Source organism: Triticum dicoccoides, chromosome 1A, assembly GCF_002162155.2.
Source record: "Triticum dicoccoides isolate Atlit2015 ecotype Zavitan chromosome 1A, WEW_v2.0, whole genome shotgun sequence".
In the NCBI taxonomy this organism is placed as follows: Eukaryota; Viridiplantae; Streptophyta; class Magnoliopsida; order Poales; family Poaceae; genus Triticum; species Triticum dicoccoides.
This window is the reverse complement of record NC_041380.1, coordinates 412,992,274-413,019,378: the sequence shown is the minus strand read 5'-3', so window position 1 is coordinate 413,019,378 and position 27,105 is coordinate 412,992,274. Positions and strand designations below refer to the sequence as shown.

The window sequence follows — 27,105 nt, the reverse complement described above, 5'->3', positions numbered from 1 at the left end:
TCCCTCGATCGAAATCTCAGATCAGATCGGATCGTGGCGGCCGGCGGCGCCACGACAGGTTGTCGGCCTGCAGTCCTCCTCACGGGACAAGCTGCGTTCACGGTGCGCTCTCGCTGCCCGCCGGCTTCGACGGTGTGGGCCGGGGCGCCGCCCTTCCGCAGATCCGCAATTGAGTCGTGCGTCCGGTCTGCCGCCTCCCCTCGACGTCCACGGCTCTGTGCTCTTCCGTGTTCTCTCCTAGCGCAGGCTGCGGGGGCACTACGCCGCTATCTTCCGGCTCCTCATACAAGAGCGATGGACAAACTGAGCCCTGTGGGAAACAATTGCATCAGCTCAGCGACGTCCAGCGTTTCTCCTCTCTACGTTTCTTTGCACGCCTCATCTCCAAGCACGAAGCCACGGCGAAATGTAAGTTTCATCATCATTGCTCTGTTTTCTTGGTCATGACTTGATTCCCTCTTTTGCTCTAAATATTCTGATTACTGCATGCCATTGCTCTAAATTTCTTGATTGTTGCATGCCGCTGGAGTTGCTGTGTATGAGTAGTGAACCATAATACATGTATGTTATGCCTCCCACATGTTTGACGTAATGACCGACCGAATTGCGCACACAAAATTCGATGGGAACATAAAGCAGCATGGCTTCCAGCTGTCAATCTTCGAGTTTCTATAAATTTTAAGCCCAATTGTCCTCTATGTCCCTGTTTCTTACCTCCTCAGGCACCGAGCTGATCAAGAAGCAGCACCGAAGTCCCCCTGATGTTCCATCTCCCCCATTTGTGTGCCTCCCATCTTTCCATGTTTGTCTCTCCATCTCTCTGACAAAATTAACAAGAACTAGTCATCTCTATCTTTCTTTCTCTACATAAGGTCTAGTACACTATTGAAGGATACATGTCTTGACGGAGAGATAAAACTCACATTATGTGTTGTAATTCAAATTATTAGTTATTTTTATTAGGTGGGTCATCAGCCTAAGGCAACAAGCCAAGAATCGTGAGGGGAGGGAATTTGACATCATAAATGACTATCTCTAGTAAGACCTTTTTCCTTATATGTTTTTTGTCAATTATATTTCAACCTGCACCTTTCAAATATTATTTCTCTGTGTCCTTACTCCTTGTACTAAGTCTACAAAAACAAAATACAGAAATAGCAAATCTAAGTATGCTCTAGATATTTAACATGTGAGACAATAGGTGAAAAACACCAGCAAAACATCATTCTGGAAAGAAGATATCAACATTGGGATTTGAATCTTTCACATTTTATCACAAAGAAAGACAGCTAAAAACTCACTTCCAATGGATGTGGCACAAACGAAAGGAACCAAGCAGGACTGAGTGCAAGTCTTGTATTCTTCATCTGCATATATTAATAATGTAGGGTCTATGTACAGTTTATTACACTCTGACTATATTGTATGGACAAAAAATAATCATGATTCAGATCTTTTTATATAATAAATAGCGTGTGAATTTTCTTGGGGTTGGCAGTTAGTATAGGTATATATCCGATAAGGATTAGGGTGCAAGTGATGCAAATTCACATGAAGTTTATTATACAATGCAAGCAAACAATTGTATAGACTCACAAAATAATGGAACCTTTTGTTCTTCAGGCAAGCTGGAATGTTCTTGCATCACCAGTGAATGTGCTGCTACCCATAATATTGATTTTAATTTAAAAATAAATAAGTAGACATCAAAATAAACTCATAAAATAATAGCACGGCCAATGCCACAATTGAGTACGCTAGATGGTCTCTCCTAAAATAATTTTGTGATATTTAAATGAGCTAAATAATGAGTTTCACATATCTCTCTCTCAGTCTCTTGGTCAGAAATAGTTCTGTAATTTACAAGTCATGATAAACCCAGAACATGATAAATCAAAAATAACATTTATCTTACAAATGTGAACCATCTTTCATATTATAGTAGTCAAACTTACATCTTTTTTACTGCATGTTTCGTAGTAGGACATCTATTTACGAAATGGAAGGTAGCATACTTGTGGCTGCACAAATTATATTGTTTACATCGAGCTAGTTTTTTTGCTGCATATTTGGTATTAGGACATGTGTTTATGAAACGGAAGGTAGCATACTTGTGTCTGCACAAACAATTATATTGTTTACATCGAGCTAAAAGAATGACGGAAAAAATATTTACTTGCTAGACTAAAAGATCGATGGAAAAATATTTCTCGAGTTTATAACTCTTATCAATTTTACCTCGACAAAGAGGCAGATCATAAATTTTGCAACCAACATTTCATTTGCATGGTACTCGGCAATCTGCACCGATGTGAATCCTACATCCCATCAATTGAGTTATTCCACGACAATCTATCTGTGACCATAAAGTCCCGCATTGCTATCTGAACTGTGTGGCTTCTCTCTACCACAAGTGAAATCCACCTCGAATTGCCTATTTTTGGATCGCATTGATGCGCATTGGTTGTAGACACAATCCAGTCTTCTACTAACGAAATATCGAAACAATATAAGTAACTCTAATAATGCACGTAAATACAGAAAAGCAAAATATCTATCAGGCCTACAATGACGACATGCCTGCAAACTTAATTCTTGAATTTGCATTACTAAGTATAATATATAACTGAAGTTTAACCAAGAAACATTACATCATTGCATTTCTTTACAGAATTAGCCCACTGTTGTGATACAATGCTTATTGTAGTAATTTTTACATTCAACTATGTTATAGAACTGAAGGTGCCTACACTAAATTTCTGCAAGATTTCTAAAGAAAGCAAAAATAAGAAAATATTTGCCCTAAGATTTCTCCAAGAGATGCATACCAGGAGCAAAATTAATATATTGATGTAGATGACTTTAATCTTCATGTAAGGTGGATCAACTGCCATACAGGAGGGTCCAGGTACATGCTCATAAACTTGGCTGATGTTGCCGTGGCTAATCTAGCCTTATTTCTTGGAGAGAATTCCTTATTTGACACTATCTTAAAATCTGCTTCCTTATTTGACACTGGGAAAAAAAATTCTTCCCTATTTGACACAATTTCTAAATTTTCTTCCCTATATGACATTTCCGTTCATTTTGAGCCTAAATGACACCTGAAAAGACTCTTTTGCCCCTCATGTGGTATGTGTGTGGGGGGCAATAGCGCACACACACAGCACCAGTGCGAGGGCAGAAGCACACACGCAGCAACACATACACATGCACCAACACACACGCACGCGCACACACACGCAACAACACGTACGCGCACGTGCACACACACACACGCACACACATGCAGCAACACACATGCACGCGCACACACATGCAGCAACACACACGCACGCAGCACACACACACATACACACACACGCAGGCAGCACATAGGCACGCAACAGCACACACACACGCGCACACGTACACACGTAGTAGCAAACACAGACGCAACGACACACATGCACACACACATGCAGCAGCAGCACACATGTGCGCGTGCACCCACACACACAACAGCACACACGCGCGCACACACATACCGCATGAGGGGCAAAATCATCTTTTCAGGTGTCATTTAGGCTCAAAATGGACGGAAGTGTCGCATAGGGAATAAAATTTAGGACTAGTGTCAAATCGGGAAGAAAAACTTTTCCAGTGTCAAATAAGGAACCATATTTTAAGACAGTGTCAAATAAGGAATTTTCTCTATGTCTTGCTGCCGGTTCTATGAACAAGAAACCAACAAAACTAAAGTTCATTTTAATATAAAGTTTTAGCTGCAGCCAGAAAGAATTGCCAAGCTCTTGTATGTTTAGTCGGTGGACTTAAAAGAAAAATCATGGATAAATGAAGATGCTAGATCTGGCCATATAGTGCAAGAAACAAATAGTGAGCGAGACAAAAGCTTACTGATGAGAAAATAATACATTGGTATTGAAGACAAATACCAGGGAAGCCTTAACAAATCGACTCTCACCCTTTCGGCGGCCGCCCAAGCAGGGACCATGAGAACTCCAAGAACCTCTCTTGAACCCACGGTGCCTCTGTCCAATACGCTAGAAAGCAGGTAGAGATGAAGGTCGTATGTGACATAGAAGATGGCGAGCTACATCTTGCATCTACAAACGAGGGCGACCTAGGCTCGTGTTCGACACTGCAGTTCTTGGTTGGTGTGTCAGATAGCAACCTGGGCAGCGGTGTGAGGCGGTAACGGCTGGACGCGATAGTAACCCTAGTTGTGGCCGCGCTCGCTCTTAACAAGAGAGGCAGAAGAAATCAGATTGGGGCTAGCGAGTCGATGAGCCAGGGAAGAGAGCTCGCGGGTCCACTCATCAACGAGTATTTGTTTGAGAGAGGAGGCGAGGAAGCGACACACGAACATGTGAATCGACGTACCACAACCTACCATCACAACCGCACTCCCCTTTAATAGTAAAGACAGTAGGAATAACAATAGTTTCTTCCTTCAGAGGTTCGTGAGGTTCATGAGCTTGATGAGCTCCATCAGCTCATCAACAAGCGAAGGATTTCTATTGCTGTTTCTTTAAAGACCGTTGGCTAATATCCTTTATTTTCATACCGTGGGATGGTACTTCCAATCGGTACAATGATTGTTGGATTTGATGGAACTACGAGTGGCCTTTTGACAAATTTTAGTGTCATTAAGCAGTACTTAGGTCTATGCCTAACAATTCCGCTCTTTTTCTAGGGTCTGGTCTTGGTACTATGTTGATAGCAAGGGTGCAAGGCTCAAGGGAATCAGCCGGTTCTGTAGTTCTTTGTATGCTTATGGTATCTTGGATGAGGGGTATGTTTTTCTATACATCTATATGTTGCTTTGCTCAGAGTTCATATTATCTTGAAGTTGCATCCCTTATGTTTGTGCTTTACATTTCAGTTACAAATCCAACATATCAGTTGAGGAAGCTGCTGAGTTAGCATGGCGGGCTTTTATCACACACTATTCTGTGACAGAGCTAGTGGTGGCTGTGTTCCTGGTGGTATGCATTCTGTTTCTTAGTTTCTATCCTGATATTTGTTTTGTTCACTCAATAAGCACGATACAACATGCATGCAGGTTTGTTAAACACCTTGCCATTTATATCTTTCTTTCGAAATCACCTACATAACTGTTTATTTGAGTTACTTATTGGCGAAGTTCAGAGATTTTTTCCCCGTCGTGTAATGCACACCCCTAGGTTGGGAATAGAGATTACCATCGAGATGATGGTGATAAATTAACCCACATCAAACGTACATTGTTGTAGAGTATAGAAGGTGTTGTACAGTATAGACATGGGTCTAGACATCTAGACAAACCTACCTAGAGTTTCTAAAACGGTATAATTATAATGGTACATGTAAATTACATGCGTAGATTTATTCTTTTTGTATCGGCTTTCATGTTAGTAGATTCTAAAATATGGTGTGATGTATAAATAATTATGGTCAACGCTACATTTCTGAAATTGGCAAACATTTTTTGAATTAGCAAACATATTTTTTGAATTTGTGAACATTTATTTAATTCACAAACTCTTTTTTTCAAATTTGCCTTGGATGTTAGTAGATTCTAAGGATATGGTGTGATGTATAAAGAATTATGGTCAATGCTATGTTTAGTGTTTGGGTCATTATTATTTGGAAGCAGGGTAAGAAAAGAAGATTATCATTTGGGCTTGATAGAGTATGATTATATCCCAGTCGGTCGTGTTTGCATCAAACGCGTGTCCCACTTTGGTAGCGGGCCTATAACTCATCTCAACAATTCTGTTTAGGTCTCATTCCGCTAATACGCTAGGCATCATCTCCTTTCCCGTATTTCTTTTAGTCTCACTCCCAAACACTTCACGATCCAACAGAGGGAATGCCAACATCCATGGTGGCATTGTCCCATTCGACCATTCATGCCACTTGAGAGGATGAAGGCTCTAGCAAACATCATGTGAGAGGCATCGACGCTAGTGATTTGGCCACCATCCTGGCCACGACGACAATGCCACAGAGCATATAGTGGAGGGTAGAGTAGGAAAGTGGAGCGACGGCGCCGCGGGAAGAGGTGAACTCGAACGGGGGCACTGCAGTCTGTTTCTTCTTCCGGGCGAGTGTTAGGTAGATAGACAAGACTCCCACCAAAATGTCGATAAAGCATCAGATTAGACAATGGATTAACATCAGTAGCACATATAGTGGAGGGTAGAGTAGGAAAGTGGAGCGACGGCGCCGCGGGAAGAGGTGCACTCGAACGGGGGGACTGTAGTTTGTTTCTTCTTCCGGGTGAGTGTCAGGCGGATAGACAAGACTCCCAACAAAATGTTGATAAAGCGCCGGATTAGACAATGGATCAACATCAGAAGTAGGGAGGTGAACATTGAGTTCCATGGGAGTCTCAATAGTGCGCTCATCAGCACGAGTAAGATCCTGGATTATTATTTTTGAGCAAGAAGGGACCTCAATCCGAAGGGGAGCCTTTGCGCAGTGGTAAAGCTGCTGCCTTGTGACCGTGAGGTCACGGGTTCAAGTCCTGGAAACAGCCTCTTGCAGAAATGTAGGGAAAGGCTGCGTACAATAGACCCAAAGTGGTCGGACCCTTCCCCAGACCCTGCGCAAGCGGGAGCTACATGCACTGGGGCTGCCCTAAGAAGGGACCTCAATCCCAAGAGAGTAGCAGAGAAAGCCAAGATAAGACATAAGAAACTGCATAACATGCCTTCACAAAGGCAATATGCTCACGGTTTGCGTCGGTGATGATCATGTCATCAACATGAAAAAGAGTCCTACCAGGAGCAGAAAGGAGGGCAAACAACGTCGGATCTTGAGCACTCGCTGAAAACCAGCAACATCCACCATAGAGGCAAAACGCTCAAACCAGGCGCGAGAGGCTTGCTTAAAGCCCAGCATACGGTTTTGCAGGAGCAAAAGTCTCATCGTAATCAGGACCATGCTCGTGCTGAAAGCCATGACCCACAAGACAAGTTTTTCTAATGCTAAGAGAACCATCAGAGTGAGTCCTAACCTTGTAGTCCCACCAAGTGATGGGACGATCACGAGGAGGAACAGAAACAATATCCCACGTGTCGATGCACTCAAGAGCAGCAACCTCCTGTGTCATCACAAGGTGCCATTTGGTATGAACAACATCACAACAAGAAGTCGGCTCAAGAACAGCAGCGCCAACGCTTGGAAGACCAAGGCGGTCAACAAGCCGAAGCGGACGAGGACGCAAGCCATAAGTAGGTTGAGACTTAAGTTGGCACATCAGTAGACGCATCGACAACATGCAGACGACCTATATAGAAGTTAGGAAAAAATGGAAGGATACGAGCTGGAATCATCGGGGATAAACTGAGGTGATGGAGACAAGGAAGCCACCGGCGATGAAGGTGTAGAATCATGTGATAAGCGAGGTGAGGAAATCATAGGAGATGATGACGTTGGTTCTACAATAATCAGAGAAGCATAAGCAGTACAACTACTGGATCAGGGCTCAATAGGAGTGGTAGGAGTGTCAGGAAAATTGTGGGAAGAGATATACTCCACTTAAAAGGCTAAATAAGATGGATGCGGGTCATATCCTAAGAAATAGGCATCCGACGACCAACATGATCCCAACAATGATATTCCTTATGCTCATCGTTGTATCCTAATAAGACACACTCAACAGACTGAGAAGTCAGTTTGGTGCGTTCACGAGGGGCAAGAAGGAGATAGCAAACACAACCAAAAAATTGAAGCGCCGAATAACCGATCAAATAGACGATCGAAAGGAGCGTCATCCTGCAGAGCAGTGGGTTGCTGAAGGTTGTTGAGATAGATGGAAGTGGAGACAGACTCGGCCCAAAAGTGCGCTGAAAGAGAGGTGGTGACCATCAATGGAGGAGCCGTCTCAAGATGGTGACAATGCTTGCGCTCAGCCACGTCATTTTGAGCATGAGTACCAAAATAAGAGAACCAAAGTCTGCGCAGCAAGGATTCCACACAACATCTTGGAGATACTCTCCACTAGAGTTACCATAGAACACATGAATAGGCGTAGAGAATTGAATGTGAACCATGGAAGCAAAAGGCTTATAGATAAGACCTCACTACGAGAAGAAATAAAGTATGTCCATGTGTGTTGAGAGAAGTCAATAGCGGAGGCAAAGGGAGATGATCCCTCGAGATCAGAGTAACAAAGTCTAAAGGATGCTGAGACATTGTCTCGCCATGAGTATAAGGTAACTGGACCATGTAATAGAGACATCATCGGAGACGGATCCAAGAAGATCGTGTTGAACTAAGGATGAGAGATCACAAGTGACCTAAGGTGATGATGCCACTCTTGAAAATATATGGTAAACAGGGCAATAGAGGCAGAGACTGGCAGCATTGGCAGTAGAGGGACTTGATCCAGCGTCCCACTTGCCTGTGCACTCTTTGTACCCCGCCGATCTGGCTAGGTGTTCCTTTCCTATTTGCGGGTTGTGTGCCACGTGCTTGATTAAGCACCCTGGGTTCTCCTACTGTGCGCCCTTGGCCTTGACTTTTGGTAGCGCCTGTTCTCGGCTCGTCTCGTGCATAATCCAGGTACGCGTCGACCGTCTGAGCTCCTGCTCACCATTGGTGGTGCTTGAGCGTGCGGTTATGGTGTCACACATAAAGGGAACACAGGATGTGGGATTGAGACAGTGCTTGTAGCAACCCGCAGAAAGGCAAAGGATGCCCATCAAGACTGGTAGGGAGCGAAGGTGGTCACAAAGGTGGACGTTGCTAGTGACGATCCTGGTGCCAGTGATGATCGACATGTAGAAGTGTTCGACCACGAGCCTTCAACAAGGCAATGTACTTAGAATCGTTGCCAGTGATGATCGACATGTAGAAGAAGTGTTCGACCACGAGTTGAATGGTGGACCGAAAGTGTAGGATAATGAGCACTCGCCAAAAACTGGCCGCAATCACCACCGAGACGAAGCGCTCAAAGCAGGCATGAGGGGTTTGATTAGAGCCATATAGACAGCGACGAAGACGACAAACCATGCCATTAGGAAGAGAACCGAGGTGGTGGCTAGTTGTAGGCATTCTTGACATCAAACTGAGAGACAGACTAGCGGCGAATAGAAGCCACATTGAGAAATGTGCGAAAAGTGGTCATGTGGTCCATATATATAGGAGTAAATGTCTCTTCGTAGTCATGACCATGTTCTCACCACTAAACAAGCTTTGTTATGCTCAAGAGTATCATCAGTCTTAGCCTTGTAGACCTACTTACAAGTGATGAGACGAGAACGAGGAGGAAGGGAAATGAGATTCCACGTGCCGATGCGGGCAGGAGCATCAATCTTCGATGCCATCACATGCAGCCATTTGGGATGAACAGCCTCACGGCAAGAAGTTGTCTCGGGAAGAGCCGAGCAGTAAACATAGCGGTCAATAGGCAGAAGCGGGCGAGCTCGAAAAGCATAAGTAGGCTAAGCTGTAGGCTGTGCGTTTCCAAGGAAAGAAGATATAATAGTCGAGGGAGATGGCTTATCAGAAGAATCCACAACATGCGGACCATGAGTGTAGTAAAGTCGAGGAACATGAGCAAAAGAAGGAACATATAAAAAGTCAAAGTGAGTCTTAACATTCCCACCAAGTGATGGGACGAACACGAGGAGGAAGAGAAACAATATCGCATGTGCCGATGCGCTCAAGATCAACAATCTTCTCTGCCATCGCAAGATGCCATTTGGTATGAATAACATCACTATAAGAAGTTGGCTCAAGAACACCAGCGCCAATGCTTGGAAGACCAAGGCGGTTAACAGGCGGAAGCGGATGAGGAAGCAAGCCATAAGTAGGCCGAGAGGGGAAGTGGCCCATCAGTAGACACATTCACAACACGCGGACGATGTATATAGAAGTGAGGAAAAGATGGAAGAATACGAGTAGAAATCATCGGGATAAATTGAGGTGATGGAGACAAGGAAGCCAAAACTGATAAGCGAGGTGAGGAAATCATAGGAGATGATGACATTGGATCTGCAATTATGAGAGAAGCAGGAGTAGTACAATGAATGGATAAGGGAGTGACAGGAGTATTGGATTAAAAAAAAGAGATTTCCTCCATTGAAAAGGTCGAGGAAGATGGACGCGGGTAGAAGGGATGAGACTCATCAAAAGTCATATCCCGAGAAATAGGCATCCGACGCCCAACATGATCCCTTATGCTCATCGTTGTATCCTAAGAAGACACACTCAACGGACTGAGCAGTCAGTTTAGTGCGTTCACGTGGGCAAGGACATAACAAACACAACCAAACAATTGAAGTGTTGAATAATCAAGAAAGAATCAAATAGACGGTCGAAAGGAGCGCCACCCGACAGAGCAATGGATTGCTTTGCTGAAGGGGTTGATGAGATAGATGTAAGTGGAGACAAACTCGGCCCAAAAGTGTGGTGAAAGAGAGGCGGTGACCATCAATGGAGGAGCCGTCTCAAGAAGGTGACGATGCTTGCGCTCAGCCACGCCATTTTGAGCATGAGCACTAGGATAAGAGAACCAAAGTCTGCTCAGCAAGGATTCCATGCTACAGCTTGGAGATATACTCTCCACCAGAGTCACCATAGAACACATGAATAGGCGTAGAGAATTGAGTGTGAACCATGGCAGCAAAAGGCTTATAGATAAGACCTCAGTACGAGAAGAAATAAAGTATATATCCAGGTGTGTTGAGAGAAGCCACTAGCGGAGGCAAAGGGAGAAGATCCCTCGAGATCAGAGTGAACAAGGATGAGAGATAAGGTAACTGGACCACGTATTAGAGACATCATCGGAGATGGATCCAAGAAAATCACGTCAAACTAAGGATGAGAGGTCACAAGTGACCCAAGGTGATGATGCCACTCTTGAAAATATCTGGTAGACAAGGCAACAGAGGTAGAGACTGGCGGCACTGGCAATAGAGGGACTTGATCCGGGATCCCACTTGCCTGTGCACTCTTCGTACCCCACCGATCTGGCTAGGTGTTCCTTTCCTGTTTGCGGGTTGTGTGCCACGTGCTTGATTAAGCACCCTGGGTTCTCCTACTGTGCGCCCTTGGCCTTGACTTTTGGTAGCGCCTGTCCTCGGCTCGTCTCGTGCATAATCCAGGTACGCGTCGATTATCCGAGCTCCTGCTCCCCATTGGTGGTGCTCGAGCGTGCGGTTATTGTGTCACACATAAAGGGAACACAAGATGTGGGATTGAGACAGTGCTTGTAGCAACCCGTAGAAAAGCAAAGGATGCCCATCAAGACTGGTAGGGAGCGAAGGTGGTCACAGGTGGACGTTGCTAGTGATGATCCTAGTGCCAGTGATGATCGACATGTAGAAGTGTTCGACCACGAGCCTTCACCAAGGCAAGAAGATCACGGGTTGAATGATCCACATGTAGAAGAAGTGTTCAATCACGAGTTGCCTGGTGGACCGAAAGTGCTGGATAATGAGCACTCGCCAAAAACTAGCCGCAATCACCACTGAGACGAAGCGCTCAAACCAGGCACGAGGGGTTTGCTTCGGGCCATATAGACAACGACGATGACGACAAACCATGCCATTAGGAAGAGAACCGAGGTGGTGTCTAGTTGTAGGCATTCTTGACATCAAGCTGAGAGACAGACTAGCGGCGAATAGAAGCCACATTGAGAAGTGTGCGAAGAGTGGTCATATGGGCCATATATATAGGAGTAAATGTCTCTTCGTAGTCATGATCATGTTCTCACCACTAAACAAGCTTTGTTATGCTCAAGAGTATCATCAGTCTTAGCCTTGTAGACCCACTTACAAGTGATGAGACGAGAACGAGGAGGAAGGGAAATGAGATTCCACGTGCCGATGCGGGCAAGAGCATCAATCTTCGATGCCATCACATGCAACCATTTGGGATGAGTAGCCTCACGGCAAGAAGTTGTCTCGGGAAGAGCTGAGTAGTAACCATAGCGGTCAATAGGCAGAAGCGGACGAGCTCGAAAAGCATAAGTAAGTTAAGCTGGAGGCGGTGTGTTTCCAACGAAAGAACATATAATAGTCGAGGGAGATGGCTTATCAGAAGAATCCACAACACGCGGACCATGAGTGTAGTAAAGTCGAGGAACATGAGCAAAATAAGGAACATATAAAAAGTCAAAGTGAGTCATAACATTCCCATCAAGTGATGGGATGAACACGAGGAGGAAGAGAAACAATATCTGACGAGGAAAAAATCATATGTCAGATTTGTTTGACTACTTCTAGATGCTTCACTTATTAGATCCCTCGAGATCAGAGTGAACAAGGATGAGAGATAAGGTAACTGGACCACGTATTAGAGATATCCTCGGAGATGGATCCAAGAAGATCACGTCAAACTAAGGATGAGAGATCACAAGTGACCCAAGCTGGTGATGCCACTCTTGAAAATATCTAGTAGACAAGGCAACAGAGGCAGAGACTGGCGGCACTGGCAATAGAGGGACTTGATCCGGCGTCCCACTTTCCTGTGCACTCTTCGTACCCCGCCGATCTGGCTAGGTGTTCCTTTCCTGTTTGCAGGTTGTGTGCCACGTGCTTGATTAAGCACCCCGGGTTCTCCTACTGTGCGCCCTTGGCCTTGACTTTTGGTAGCGCATGTCCTCGGCTCGTCTCGTGCATAATCCAGGTATGCGTCGACTGTCCGAGCTCCTGCTCCCCATTGATGGTGCTCGAGCGTGTGGTTATGGTGTCACACATAAAGGGAACACAGGATGTGGGATTGAGACAGTGCTTGTAGCAACTCATAGAAAGGCAAAGGTTGCCCATCAAGACTGGTAGGGAGCGAAGGTGGTCACAAAGGTGGACGTTGCTAGTGATGATCCTGGTGCCAGTGATGATCGACATGTAGAAGTGTTCGACCACGAGCCTTCACCAAGGCAATGTACTTAGAGTCGTTGCTAGTGATGATCGACATGTAGAAGAAGTGTTCGACCACGAGTTGAATGGTGGACCGAAAGTGTTGTATAATGAGCACTCGCCAAGAAGATCACGTCGAACTAAGGATGAGAGATCACAAGTGACGCAAGGCGATGATGCCACGCTTGAAAATATCTGGTAGACAAGGCAACAGAGGCAGGGACTGGCGGCACTGGTAGTAGAGGGACTTGATCCGTCATCGCACTTGCTTCTTCGTACCCCGCCGATCTGGCTGGGTGTTCTTTTCCTATTTGTGGGTTGTCCTCGGCTCGTCCCGTGCATAATCCAGGTATGTGTCGACTGTCCGAGCTTCTACTCACCATTGGTGGTGCTCGAGTCTGCGATGATGGTGTCACACAAAAAAGGAACATGGGATGTGGCATTGAAACAGTGCTCATAGCAACCCGCAGCAAGGCAAAGGATGCCCATCCAGGCAGGGAGCGGTGGTCACAAAGGTTGACGTTGACTCCATAGGAGTCTCAACCGTGCGGACATAAGAAATTCACTATGACGAGCCTTCACCAAGGCAATTTACTTAGAGTCGTTGCCAGTGATCATCGACATGTAGAAGAAATGTTCAATCATGAGTTGAATGGTGGACCGAAAGTGTAGGATAATGAGCACTCGCCAAAAACTAGCCACAATCACCACTGAGACGAAGCGCTCAAACCAGGCACGAGGGGTTTGCGTGGGCCATATAGACAGTGACGAAGACGACAAACCATGCGATTAGGAAGAGAACCGAGGTGGTGGCTAGTTGTAGGCATTCTTGACATCAAGCTGAGAGACAGACTAGCGACGAATAGAAGCCACATTGAGAAGTGTGTGAAGAGTGGTCATATGGGCCATATATATAGGAGTAAATGTCTCTTCGTAGTCATGACCATGTTCTCACCACTAAACAAGCTTTGTCATGCTCAAGAGATCATCAGTCTTAGCCTTGTAGACCCTCATACAAGTGATGAGACGAGAACGAGGAGGAAGGGAAATTAGATTCCACGTGCCGATGCAGGCAAGAGCATCAATCTTCGATGCCATCACATGCAGCCATTTGGGATGAACAACCTCACGGCAAGAAGTTGTCTCGTGAAGAGCTGAGCAGTAACCATAGCGGTCAATAGGCAGAAGCGGGCGAGCTCGAAAAGCATAAGTAGGCTAAGCCGGAGGCGGTGCGTTTCCAATGAAAGAAGATATAATAGTCGAGGGAGATGGCTTATCAGAAGAATCCACAACACGTAGACCATGAGTGTAGTAAAGTCGAGGAACATGAGCAAAAGAAGGAACATATAAAAAGTCAAAGTGAGTCATAACATTCCCACCACGTGATGGGACGAACACGAGGAGGAAGAGAAACAATATCTGATGAGGAAAAAAATCGTATGTCAGATTTGTTTGAGTACTTCTAGATGCTTCCACTCGAATGGTGAAACTTACATAATGTTTTCTAGAGTATTCCAGCTATAAGTAGAAGTATGTGAAGGCTTCCTGAAGCCCTATAAATAGAGGTCTTCACCTCTACTTTGTACCAGACTATGTACCCACTACCTGTAATAGAACTTGTTGTTCTTATCTAAAATCTTGGAGTAGATCTTGCGCCCTAAGAGCTCTGGACTGAACTCTTGCTGCCCTATCGGCCTACATTCGCCTCTAGAGCGATATCTAGCACAACACATTGAAGTTGTTCCTTCGACACTTGTGTTGTACATATTGTACCAGCAAGGTGGAGTTGCTCCTCCACAATCTTTGTGCTGCTTCGGGTGGCATCAAAGCCTCGTTGACCCATACTAGTTCTTGCTGTCCCCATCTGGATGGTATGTTGGATCAGCTTAGTGGAGCAAGATTGTTCACAAAGCTAGATTTAAGAAGTGGATATCATCGAATCCATATAAGACCTGGGGATGAATGGAAAACCGCCTTCAAGACAAAGGAAGGGTTGTTTGAATGGCTAGTCATGCCATTTGGACTCTCAAATGCACCAAGTACCTTTATGCACTTAATGAATCAAGTCCTTCGACCCTTCTTATCCCACTTTGTTGTGGTCTATTTCGATGACATCTTGATCTATAGCAAGGATGAGGATGAACACTTTGATCACATTCGGAAGGTGCTAGAAGTACTAAGGGAAAATGAGCTCTGCGTCAACTTGAAGAAATGTGTTTTCCTGCAAACACAACTTCTTCTCCTAGGATTCGTCATAACATGTGACGGCATTCATGTTGATGATTCTAAGGTTGAAGCAAATCCGAGAATAGCCAACTCCGAAGACCATTTCTGAGGTAAGAAGTTTTCGTGGCTTTGCAACCTTCTATAGGCGATTTGTGAAGAATTTCCGCACTATCATGGCACCAATTACCGAGTGTTTGAAGAAAGGAAAGTTCCAATGGACAGAAGCAGCTGAAGCTAGTTTCAATGGATCTGGCTTGCCTGCTCCCTTCCCATGCTCCCATCCGTGCTCCCACTTCATCCTACGGCTGTCTTTTTTTCCTTTTTTCCTTCTAATCTAATCATCTCCCCCTGATTTTAAGGGGGTGGGGCCGGGTCTTATTTTGTTCCAACCAAATCAAGCCACATATGCGGCAACACGGATGGGCACACGCGCGGGGAGCAGGCAAGTCCCGTCCAGTTTCAATGAGATTAAACAAAAACTATCACAAGCTCCTGTCTTGGTGCTACCTGATTTCAACAAGACTTTTGAGTTGGAGTGTAATTATCAGCAAAGGACGATGCTTATGTGATAGACCTTTCAAGCGACATGGCCATATCCAACACTTTCAATGTTGCAGACTTGACTCTCTACCATCCAGAGGAAGCACTCTATGAAGATAACTCGAGGGCGAGTTCCAAACAACCAGGGGAGAATGATGAGGAACATTAGTTTTGAGGAAAAAAATCGTATGCCAGATTTGTTTGACTATTTCTAGATGCTTCCACTCTAGTGTAGTATTTCTTTTATTTTCTTTTTCACCCTACCTACTGTTTTCTAGAGTCTTCTAGTTGTGAGTAGCTATGAGTAGAATGATGAAACTTACATAATGTTTTCTAGAGTATTCCAGCTATAAGTAGAAGTATGTGAAGGCTTCCCAAAGCCCTATAAATAGAGGTCCTCACCTCTACTTTGTACCAGACTATGTACCCACTACCTGTAATAGAACTTGTTGTTCTTATCTAAGATCTTGGAGTAGATCTTGTGCCCTAGGAGTTTTGGACTGAACTCTTGCTGCCCTATCGGCCTACATTCGCCTGGAGCGATATCTAGCACAACACGTTGAAGATGTTTCTTCAACACTTGTGTTGTACACATTGTAGTAGCAAGGTGGATTTGCTCCTCCACAACCTTTATGCTGCTTCAATATCCCACGTGTCGATGCGCTCAAGAGCAACAATCTCCTCTGCCATCGCAAGGTGCCATTTGGTATGAATAACATCATGATAAGAAGTCAGCTCAAGAACATCAGCGCAAACGCTTAGAAGACCAAGGCGGTTAACAGGCGGAAGCGGGCGAGGAAGCAAGCCATAAGTAGGCTAGGAGGGGAAGTGGCACATTGGTAGACACATTCACAACACGCGGACTATATATATAGAAGTGAGGAAAAGATGGAAGAATACGAGCAAAAATCATCAGGATAAACTCAGGTGATGGAGACAAGGAAGCCACAACTGATGAAGGTGTAGAATCCCGTGATAAGCGACGTGAGGAAATCATAGGAGATGATGGCATTAGATCTGCAATTATCGGAGAAGCAGGAGCAGTACAAGGAATGGATAAGGGATTGATAGGAGTGTTGGATTTAAAAAAAAAAGAGATTTCCTCCATTGAAAAGGTCGAGGAAGATGGACACAGGTGACCCAAGACGATGATGCTAGTGCTGAAAATAGCTGGTAGGCAAGGCAACAGAGTCTGAGATCGGCGGCGATAGCAGCAAAGGGACTTGATCCAGCATCCCACGTGCCTATGCACTCTCCGGACCCTGTCGATTCGGCTTGGTGTTCTTCTCCCATTTGCGGGTTGTGTGCCACGCACTTGATTAAGCACCCAAGGTTCTCCTACAATGTGCCCTTGGTCCTGGCTTTAGGTAGCGCCTTGTCCTCGGCTTGTCCCGTGCATAATCTAGGTACGTGTCAACTATTCGAGCTCTTGCTCACCATTGGTGGTGCTCGACTGTGTGGCTATGGTGTCGCGCAACAAGGGAACACGTGATGTAAGATTGAGACAGTGCTCATAGCAACCCACAACAAGGCAAAGGATGCCCATCAAGATTGACATGGAGCGAAGGTGGGAACAAAGGTGGACGTTGACTCTATATAGGAGTCTCAACAGTGCACTCATTAGTAAGCGCAGCACGAGCAAGATCCTGGATATACTTCTCTTTGGCAATAATGAACAATCTCAAGGAAGTAGCTAAGAGGATCAAGATCAGACATACGAAATTCACTATGACGAGCCGTCACGAAGGCAATGTACTTAAGAGTCGTCGTGATTGCCATGTGGACGAAGTGTTTGACCATGAGTTGAATGGTGGACTGAAAGTGCAGGATCATGAGCACTCGCCAAAAACCAGCCGCAATCACCACTGAGACGAAGCGCTCAAACCAGGCACGAGTGGTTTGCTTAGGGCCATATAGACAGTGACGAAGACGACAAACCATGCCATCAGGAAGAGAACCCAGGTGGTGGCTACTTGTAGGCATTCTTGACATCAAGCTAAGAGACAGACTAGCGGCAAATAGAAGCCATATTGAGAAGTGTGCGAAGAGTGGCCGTGTGGGCCATATATATAGGAGCAAATGTCTCATCGTAGTCATGACCATGTTCTCACTACTAAGCAAGCTTTGTAACACTCAAGAGTATTATCAGTCTTAACCTTGTAGACCCACTTACAAGTGATGAGACAAGCACGAGGAGGAAGGGAAATGAGATTCCACATGCCGATGCGGGCAAGAGCATCAATCTTCGATGCCATCACATGCAACCATTTGATATGAACGACCTCACGGTAAGAAGTCGTCTCAGGAAGAGCTGCACGGTAACCTTAGCGGTCAATAGGCAGAAGCGGGCGAACTGGAAAGCCATAAGTAGGGTGAGTTGGAGGAAGTGTGTTGCCAACAAAAGAAGATAATAGTCGAGGGAGATGGCTCATCAGAAGAATCCACAACATCGGCAGTAAGAATATGAATAGGAGAATCTGGTGGTGGATTGGAGGACAAATTGGAAGAATCATAAGTTGTATGAAAACCTTGAAAACCTGTCGATGGAGAACCAAAAGAAGCAGCTACCAGACACTAACATCTTGTAATCTCTAGCGTATTTAGGGGCCCAATGGAAGAGGTCGACGAAGAAGCATCACGAGACGAAGAATCACTCAATTTTCTAGAAGCAGTCGCGGATTGCGGATTGTTCCAACCGGTTTTTCAGTTTCATATTTTATCTGTTTTTCTCTATCTTTTTGTTTTTTTGCCAAACCGGAAAGGTCGAGGAAGATGGACAAAGGTAGAAGGAAGAGATTCATCAAAAGTCATATCCCCAGAAATAGGCATCTGAGGACCAACATGATCTCAACAACGATATCCCATGTGCTCATCGTTGTATCCTAAGAAGAGACACTCTACAGACTGAGCAGTCAGTTTGATGCATTCATGTGGGGCAAGGACATAGCAAACATAACCAGACAATTGAAGTGCCGAATAATCTGGAAACAATCAAATAGGCGCTTGAAAGGAGTGCCACCCCTTCAGAGTTGTGGATTGCTGAAGATTGATGTGATAGATGGAAGTGGAGACAGACTCGACCCAAAAGTGCGGCGGAAGAGAGGTAGTGACTATCAACGGACGAGCCGTCTCAAGAAGGTGACTATGCTTGCACTCAGCCACGCCATCGCCATTCTGAGCATGTGCACTAGGACAAGAGGCCTGTGCAAGATTACCTTGCTCAGTAAGGACTACACGTAACAGCTTGGAGATATATTCTCGAGCAAAGTTAGCATAAAACACATGAATAGGCGTAGAGAACAGAGTGTGAACTATGGCAGCAAAAGACATATCTAGATAAGACCTCACTACGGGGAGAAATAAAACATATCAATGTGTGTCAAGATAAATCATCTATATATATTCTCCAGCAGAGTCAACATAGAACACGCGAATAGGCGTGGAGAACTGAGTGTGAACCATGGCAACAGAATGCTTATATATAGATAAGACCTCACTATGGGAGAAATCAGGGTCAGGCCTGCAAAATTAGAGTCCCTGTGGGAAACTCAATCCAGCAATAGAGAATTAAATAGGTGTAGTGTATATATCATAATGTCCTACATAGCAAGGATATTCAAGAATCATACCTATTCAAAGCTTGGTTGCATAGTCTTTACTTGAATAACAACATTCTTTTAGTGTTCTTTGAAATAAAATCTTCAATTATATCCTCATAATCAATGTTCTCCAACACTTCACTTCACTCTCAAGTGCTATTGTGGCCAAATCAGCAACCCTTTGTTGTGTCATTGTAGTACACATAGGACTTCAATAGCTTTAATTTTGAAAAGCTTCTTTCTGCTGATGCAACAGTCACATGAATGGTCAAAAGAACTATGTATGCAATACCTGCATTGGGAAAACAATCATGTCACTTTAAAAACTTTAGAATTTCAACTAGCCCCATATCATCCTTTGGAATGGAATCTTTAATTAACCTCAATTCCACTGCAGTTCATTAGCATCAATGTCAGATTTGCTATCTTTTTTAAGGGCCGCCTCAAGATTATCACAAGATTTCAAGCTCTCATTATCCAATGACTGCAATGATTTGGAAGTAAATAAGAAACGAAAATTTTCTGCTAACCTCATATTGTTCAAATCTGCTTGTAAGTGACATAATTGCTTGATCAACAATAGTTGTAAAATAACCGTTTCTAAATGGCCTCTTGTAGACTGTGTGGCAACATTTTTGTCATCTGGGTTCTCATCAAAATGTCTCTTTCTTTTAATTTCTCGTCTTTCATGAAATGTTGTACTAATAACCATATCAAGTGCAATTTTTTTGGCTATCCCCAATGCTTCTAACTAGCCACTTTCTCTATACCCTTTGAAAAAAATAATCAACCCTTTCACTTTCTCAATATCAACATCTATATGCATATCCTTTGCTTGCAAGTGTTTGCTTACTAAATTAACAACATCTTGTTATCCTCGATGGCAACGATACAATAAGTGTCTTGCTGCCCCTTCTGTCACTAGGAAAGAACACCGCAAGATCGAACCCAAAGCTAAGCACTTCTCCTATGGCAAGAACTACCAATCTAGTTGGCCAAACCAAACGGATAATTCGAAGAGACTTGTAAAGATAACCAATCATACATAAAAGAATTCAGAAAAGATTCAAATATTGTTCATAGATAGACTTGATCATAAACCCACAATTCATCAGTCTCAACAAACACACCGCAAAAGAAGACCATTACATCGAATAGATCTCCACAAGAGAGGGGGAGAACATTGTATTGAGATCCAAAAAGAGAGAAGAAGCCATCTAGCTACTAACTATGGACCCGAAGGTCTGAGGTAAACTACTCACACTTCATCGGAGAGGCTATGATGATGTAGAAGCCCTCCATGATGACGGCCCTCTCCGGCGGAGCTCCGGAACAGGCCCCAAGATGGGATCTCGTGGATACAGAAAGTTGCGGTGGTGGAATTAGGTTTTCGCTCCTGTTCTGATCGTTTGAGGGTACGTGGGTATATATAGGAGGAAGGAGTACGTCGGTGGAGCATCGAGGGGCCCACGAGGCAGGGGGGCGCGCCCCTACCCTCGTGAGCACCTCTTTGCTTCCTTGCAGTAGGGTCCAAGTCTCCTGGATCACGTTCGGTGAGAAAATCACGTTCCCGAAGATTTTATTCCGTTTGGACTCCGTTTGATATTCCGTTTCTTCGAAACACTGAAATATGCAAAAAAACAGCAATTCTGGGCTGGGCCTCCGGTTAATAGGTTAGTCCCAAAAATAATATAAAAGTGGAAAATAAAGCCCAATATAGTCCAAAACAGTAGATAATATAGCATGGAGCAATCAAAAATTATAGATACATTGGAGACGTATCACACCAACGTTGGTGACCGTCGCTCATTGCTCGAACTGTAGCGCCGCCTGATGAGGTTGATCTCACGAAGCCCAAGGTCATCAAGGAAACGGTTAAATTTGCCCATCTATCTTCTTTCTAGGTTAGCATTATTCTTACCTGCCCCTCGCGTGCTAGATCAAGTTGGAGTCACCGGTAACGACCCAAGGACCAGGTTGCGAGGAGCGCAACTCAGCTTTTGGAGGAAAGCAAAGTGATTTGCATCAGCAAAGGACCACATACGGTTGACAATCACCAAGGGGGTGCCTAAGGCGAACACAGAGGGCAAAGGTTCGAGTCAGTGCAGCATTAAGGCCTCACGTGTTTCAAGAAGACCACGCCGAACTAAGGATGAGAGACGAGAGTAACACAAGTAACCAAGGCGATGATCCCACTGCTGAAAAGAGCCGGTAGACAAGGTAACAGAGGTGGAGAGACCGGCGGTGGTGGCAACGGAGGGAAAGTGAAGCCAGTCAAGCTCCCAGATGCCCTGGGAGTTATGACATCGGGGGCCATCGTGAGGAGAATGTCAAGAGAGGTCGGGGTAGACCGAATTTGACATGGGAGGAGTCCGTTAAGAGAGACCTGAAGGGTTGGAATATCACCAAATAACAAGCTATGGACAGGGGTGCGTGGAAGCTTGCTATCCATGTGCCAGAGCCTTGAGTTGTTTGCGAGATCTTGTGGGTTTCACCTCTAGCCTACCCCAACTTGTTTGGGACTAAAGGCTTTGTTGTTGTTGTAGCAAGGAAAAGAAATTTTGGTTGTGGGTATTGCGAGCTAGCCTCCCCGCAGTTTCTGGGAAGCGCGGGCTCCACTACCAGCAGCATCGAGGTCGGAGGCAAGGGGTGGTCGGTTTCGGCCCCGAGCGGGTGGTTTTGCGTTGGGTGTCCTCGTCGGCGCTTGGCTTCAGTCGCGGAGTAATTGGGGCCTTGGCTTTGCCGTGACACATTACAGCATCCCTACTGTTGTGCTTCTGCTCTCGGTTGATTCGGGGGTGGGCATCAGCGTGTGACATCGATTGCAGAGGATTCGGGCCGTGGGGCATCGCATCTTCCTACTAGTGGAAGTCCTGCGTCCCCTTGAGGCTGGTACGGATTCTGGCAAGGACAAAGTTTTTCTCAGCCCTTTTTCATTGCGTGTGCATTCTTTAGAATCACGTATATTCTTCAGTAATGCTCCCAAATCTCTGCTCACTCCAGAAGTCCAGCTACAGTGCATCACGTAATTTTCTTGTTTAGTTGCCATTAGCCAACTTCACAGAATTCAACTTGGATTTATTTGAACGGCAATGTCTTGAGCTTTTGGGGAGCAACAGTAATTACAAGCTTAGCTAGTGCCATATCAACACTTTGCCATTGTGAGGATTTGCGTCCCACCTCTACCCCAATGTCACAAGTAAAATTATTGTGATTATCTATCTGATGACATGAGTAATTTAACTTTTGTTCTGTGTTTCATGTTGTCTGGAGCAATGCTTGGCTCCTAGCAGTTTCTAGATGGATTTATTTCCGTGCAATGAGAACGACTATCAATATTTGCTGAATTTTTGGTCGACTCAACCCACAAACCAAGAGGAGTTAACCCTCTTCTCCTTGATAGTCCAACAATCAGCAAGTTGAAAAGATTTAAATCAAGGTTCCATGATAATTCTTTTGAATCTCCCTGTAAGGTAGGCTTTTCAGATATTGCATTTCAAACTAAAGGTGCATTCCTTTTACTTCCGGCAATATAACCTATGTATTTTTAATTGTGCATAATCTATGTACAATATTTAGGTTTTGCAGAAAAATATTGTTTTAATTGGTTGTTGTTTGCCTGTCAGTCACACAAGCCTTTATTTATATTAGGCCTTAGATGCTACTCCCTCTGTAAATAAATATAAGAGTGTTTAGATCACTATGGAGGGAGTACTAAGTACTAACTGTTATCCCTTTGTAATAGAAGAGCATAATTTCCACTCCATAGTTGTTGATCATATTTCTGTGTGCCACATTCTAGTTCCAAAAATGCATGTTGATGGCCCACCTTGTTGATTGCCTGCTGATATTGTTAGATATTTGATTATGCTTGATAATATTAGTAGCGAAGAGTGCCTCATTAAAAATCTTAGTTGGAGAGTGAAATTTGCGTTAGTAGTATGTACTGAATTTTACGGCAGTCATAAGATGAAATTGTTCCTGTGAAACTGAGGACTGAAAGAGCTGATTTTGGTGCTCAACGATATGATATTTTAGCCCCTGCATAAATTGTGGGAAATCCCATGTACATGGAAAATGAAGGACTCAAAGGTTAACATAATCCATTTTATAAATCATCACAAGTGCATATTCATTATGTATGAGATTATTCTGGGATACCGCCTCCATTAATTAATTATGTATTAGAGAGGGAATTTATCTTTTGCGATAAACTGAGGAGGGGAGCAGTTATGTTTGTCCTTGCAATTGTGACACGTGTATTTCTACATCTGACGTACAGGGTAACTATTTCAGGGCTTGACAGACCAGTTTTTATCCGGAAGGAAGGCCTTTAGCGTGCGTTTGGATCTGAAGAAACAAAGCAAGATATGGCTGTCATTCCTCCTAACTTGGCTAGTTACTAGTATCTCCTTGATCCTTTGATGAGGTAGTCTTGGCGAGTGTTTGGGCAATAGAGAACATAACTTGGCAATTTCTGTACAGGTTTACCGTATCCATTTATTCAGGACTAGGAGCTGAAATTCTGAATTTTATAGTTCAGGAGTAACTACCTCCTGATGTACCGGTGGAATTTAATAGTTTCATCGAATGTGAATCAGAGTATATGTTGTTAATATAGTTGGGTATACATATCATGCCATCTTTCTTTTCTAAGGTGTTTGATGAGTTCAATGCAATGAAACAGATGAGCTGAACATATTCAAGGTTTCTAGCGGGAATCACTTCGTGTCCATTCTGGTGATAATGGTTGTACTCCAGGTAAAAAAACAAATAGTATAATTCTTCGTTTCCATATATGTATTAGTTTTGGTTGTTGTTATATGTTGTTTCCTTTGTATATATGCAAGCTCTTATCATCGATTTCCTTGGCAAATTAACTTAAACAATCATGTTAAGCTGGCAGCTATGGTTGGTACTGATGGGAGCTTGTTTAGGTGCTGATGGTCCAAGAATTGTATTTGTGTGGTGGATGTAATTATGTTATGAGGTCAATATGTAACTTATTATACTACATTTATGGACCAAGCCATGAATCAGTACCAAAATTCAGCATTCGTGAGAAGAAATGTGAACTTATAATGTTTTTTTTGTGAGAGAAAAGGGAATTTTATTCCAATGTACCAGGGTTACAATCAAGAGGCACAAGTTCTCAATGCAAGGACCTCTATGGATCCATACAACGGTAGTAGTATTTGTACTCTGTACGGCTGTAACTAGCCAACCGATCAGCAACCCTATTTTGTTCCCTTCTAAGCCTATGTTTAACAAAATCCCTAACCTCCACGAGCTCTTTTATTTCTTCAGCAAGATGTCCATATGAGTGAGCATATTCCCCGATAAAATGGATAGAGATAAATATACTCATGGTTACTATAGTTGCGATGGAAGCATGATACGGTCACTGAACTTCGGAATACACTTGATATGGTCATTGAATACGATGTGACGTGAAAATATAGTCATTGTAGCACGTACACGGTGGGTAGACGGTGGGTTTGACCAACTGTTGACCGCCACGTAGTTCGTCTTGATTCGGCCAATCTTGCATGGAGTTTTTTTTGTAAAAGAGCAAAATTCCCCATCCCCAAATCCCTAACCTGCAGTTCCCCATCAAATCCCTAACCTCACTCTGCTCCGCCTCCCTCCCGTTGCTTTTCTCCGCCTTCCCTCGTCGCCATTGTCGAGGAGGGCAGTTCCTTGCCCTCTGGTGCTCATGTCTGCCGCTAGCTCCTCCTCTGCTGTTCGTCGCCGTGCACTGGCGCTGCCATTGGCCCGCTGCCCGACCTGCAAGGAGAAGGTGCGCATGTATGTCTCCACAACAGAGAAGCACGATGGATGGGTGTTTTACAAGTGCCAGAAGCATGGGGTAAGTTATGTTGTTCGTTTTACATTGTTGATGTGATTTGGCTTATGTTCTAGATCCAAAGATTGAAGCACCACATTCGTCTCTGGTTTGGGATAGGTCACTTGTGATTTCTAGCGGTGGGAGTTGGGAGTATGTTGAGCACCTAGTTGAGAAGCAGTATCTCGTTGGTGATGTGACGGTGGATGCTATTGGTGCGACGGAGGAACGCAGGGAGGAACTTTTGAAAGCACAAGAACTGTTCTATATGAATGGGTTTGTCAGCAATGTTAAGAAGGTTTTGAAGAAGAATGACAGTAACAATCTGATGACCGGGCAGCAAGCTGTTGCACTTATGATGCTTGGGAGAGAGCTGGTGATGCTCATGAAGATGTTGGTTGGTGTTGTGGTGGTGCTAGGTCTTGCAGCATTGGTGGTGATCATGCTGAAGAAGTGAAGATGATGATGTTCTGGTGTTGCTAGGTCTATGCTGTTAGTTATTTTGCGTCTTGTAATGGTGGTGGTGAACCTTGCTGTTAGTGTGTGTCCTGTCCTCTAATGCTTGTGGTGAATCTTGGTGAACCCTGATGCAATGGTGGTGTTTGAACTCTTTTGTTTCAGCATGATGCAATGGAAAGTAGTACTTGGCATGTTTCTGTCTGTTCTATGTATGATCACTGCATGATGTTGTCAGTTGATCAGTCCTTTTAAAGTGCCAATTTAAGTTAAGTGATAATGTAGATGATTGTTGATGTGTTGTTCTAATTGGCAAAGTTAAGTTTCAATGTTAAGTGCCAAAGTTAAGTGACGGTCCTTTTAAAGAGCCAAAGGACTTGCATATTTCTGTCTATAATAAGCAGTACCAGTTTTCAATGCTAATGATCATCAACAGTTTCTTTGTACAATAAGCAGCACCGGTTTTGAATGTGAAGTGCCAATTTGTGATCGGCATAATACAAGAGAAAATGGCATTAAACTGCTCAATTGGAATAAATTTGGCATGAGAAGAAGACCAAACATGATCATCCACCAAAATAACTAAACATCATCATTCATGAAGAGTAGTAAATGATACGTCCATTTTGCATCATGCTTTTATATCAATATTTATTGCATTATGGGCTGTTATTTCACATTATGTCACAATACTTATGGTTATTCTCTCTTATTTTACAAGGTTTACATAAGGAGGGAGAATGCCGACAGCTGGAATTCTGGGCTGGAAAAGGAGCAAATATTATAGACCTATTCTGCACAACTCCAAAAGTCCTGAAACTCCACGGAACACCTTATAATAAATAATGAAAAATCCTCGCCAAAGATGAAGACCAGGGGGCCCACACCCTTCTCACGAGGGTGGGCCCCCCCTAGGGCGTGCCCCTATCTCGTGGGCCCCCTGGTGGCTCTCCGATGACCATCTTCTCCTATATGAAGTCTTTCGTCGAGAAAAAAATAAGAAGCAACCTTTCGGGACGAAACTACGCTGCCACGAGGCGGAACCTTGGCGGATCCAATCTAGAGCTCCGGCAGAGCTGTTCTGCCGGGGAAACTTCCCTCCCGGAGGGGGAAATCATCGCCATCATCATCACCAACGCTCCTCTCATTGGGAGAGGGCAATCTCCATCAACATCTTCATCAGCACCATCTCATCTCAAAACCCTAGTTCATCTCTTGTATCCAATTCTTGTCTCCAAGTCCGGGATTGGTGCTAGTAGGTTGGTAGTAGTGTTAATTACTCCTGGTAGTTGATGCTAGTTGGTTTAATTGGTGGAAGATCATATGTTCAGATCCTTTATGCATATTAATACCCCTCTGATTATGAACATGTTTATGCTTTGTGAGTAGTTACGTTTGTTCCTGAGGACAAGGGAGAAGTCTTGCTATTAGTAGTCATGTGAATTTGGTATTCGTTCGATATTTTGATGAGATGTATGTTGTCTAGCCTCTAGTGGTGTTATGTGAACGTCGACTACATAACACTTCACCATTATTTGGGCCTAGAGGAAGGCATTGGGAAGTAATAAGTAGATGATGGGTTGCT

The 27,105-nt window shown here is 44.2% G+C and overlaps 1 protein-coding gene across 4 annotated transcripts; it reads left to right on the top strand.

Moving 5' to 3' along the window:
- On the top strand, positions 1–23,929 carry LOC119276524 (proteasome subunit beta type-5-like). Of its 4 annotated transcripts, none has more exons than XR_005136650.1 (5): positions 1–408; positions 964–1,038; positions 4,697–4,795; positions 4,886–4,988; positions 23,516–23,929. XR_005136650.1 is itself a non-coding variant. In XM_037557606.1 (4 exons), coding segments are annotated over exons 1-4 (225 nt in total). In that variant the 5' UTR covers positions 1–406; the 3' UTR covers positions 23,523–23,929. The 4 variants fall into 4 exon arrangements, 2 of the variants coding, with proteins under 2 accessions (XP_037413503.1, XP_037413495.1); XR_005136651.1 differs by lacking the exon at positions 1–408 and adding an exon at positions 742–802; XM_037557606.1 differs by lacking the exon at positions 964–1,038 and having other exon boundaries at positions 23,502–23,929.
- Positions 23,930–27,105: the final 3,176 nt, after the last annotated feature.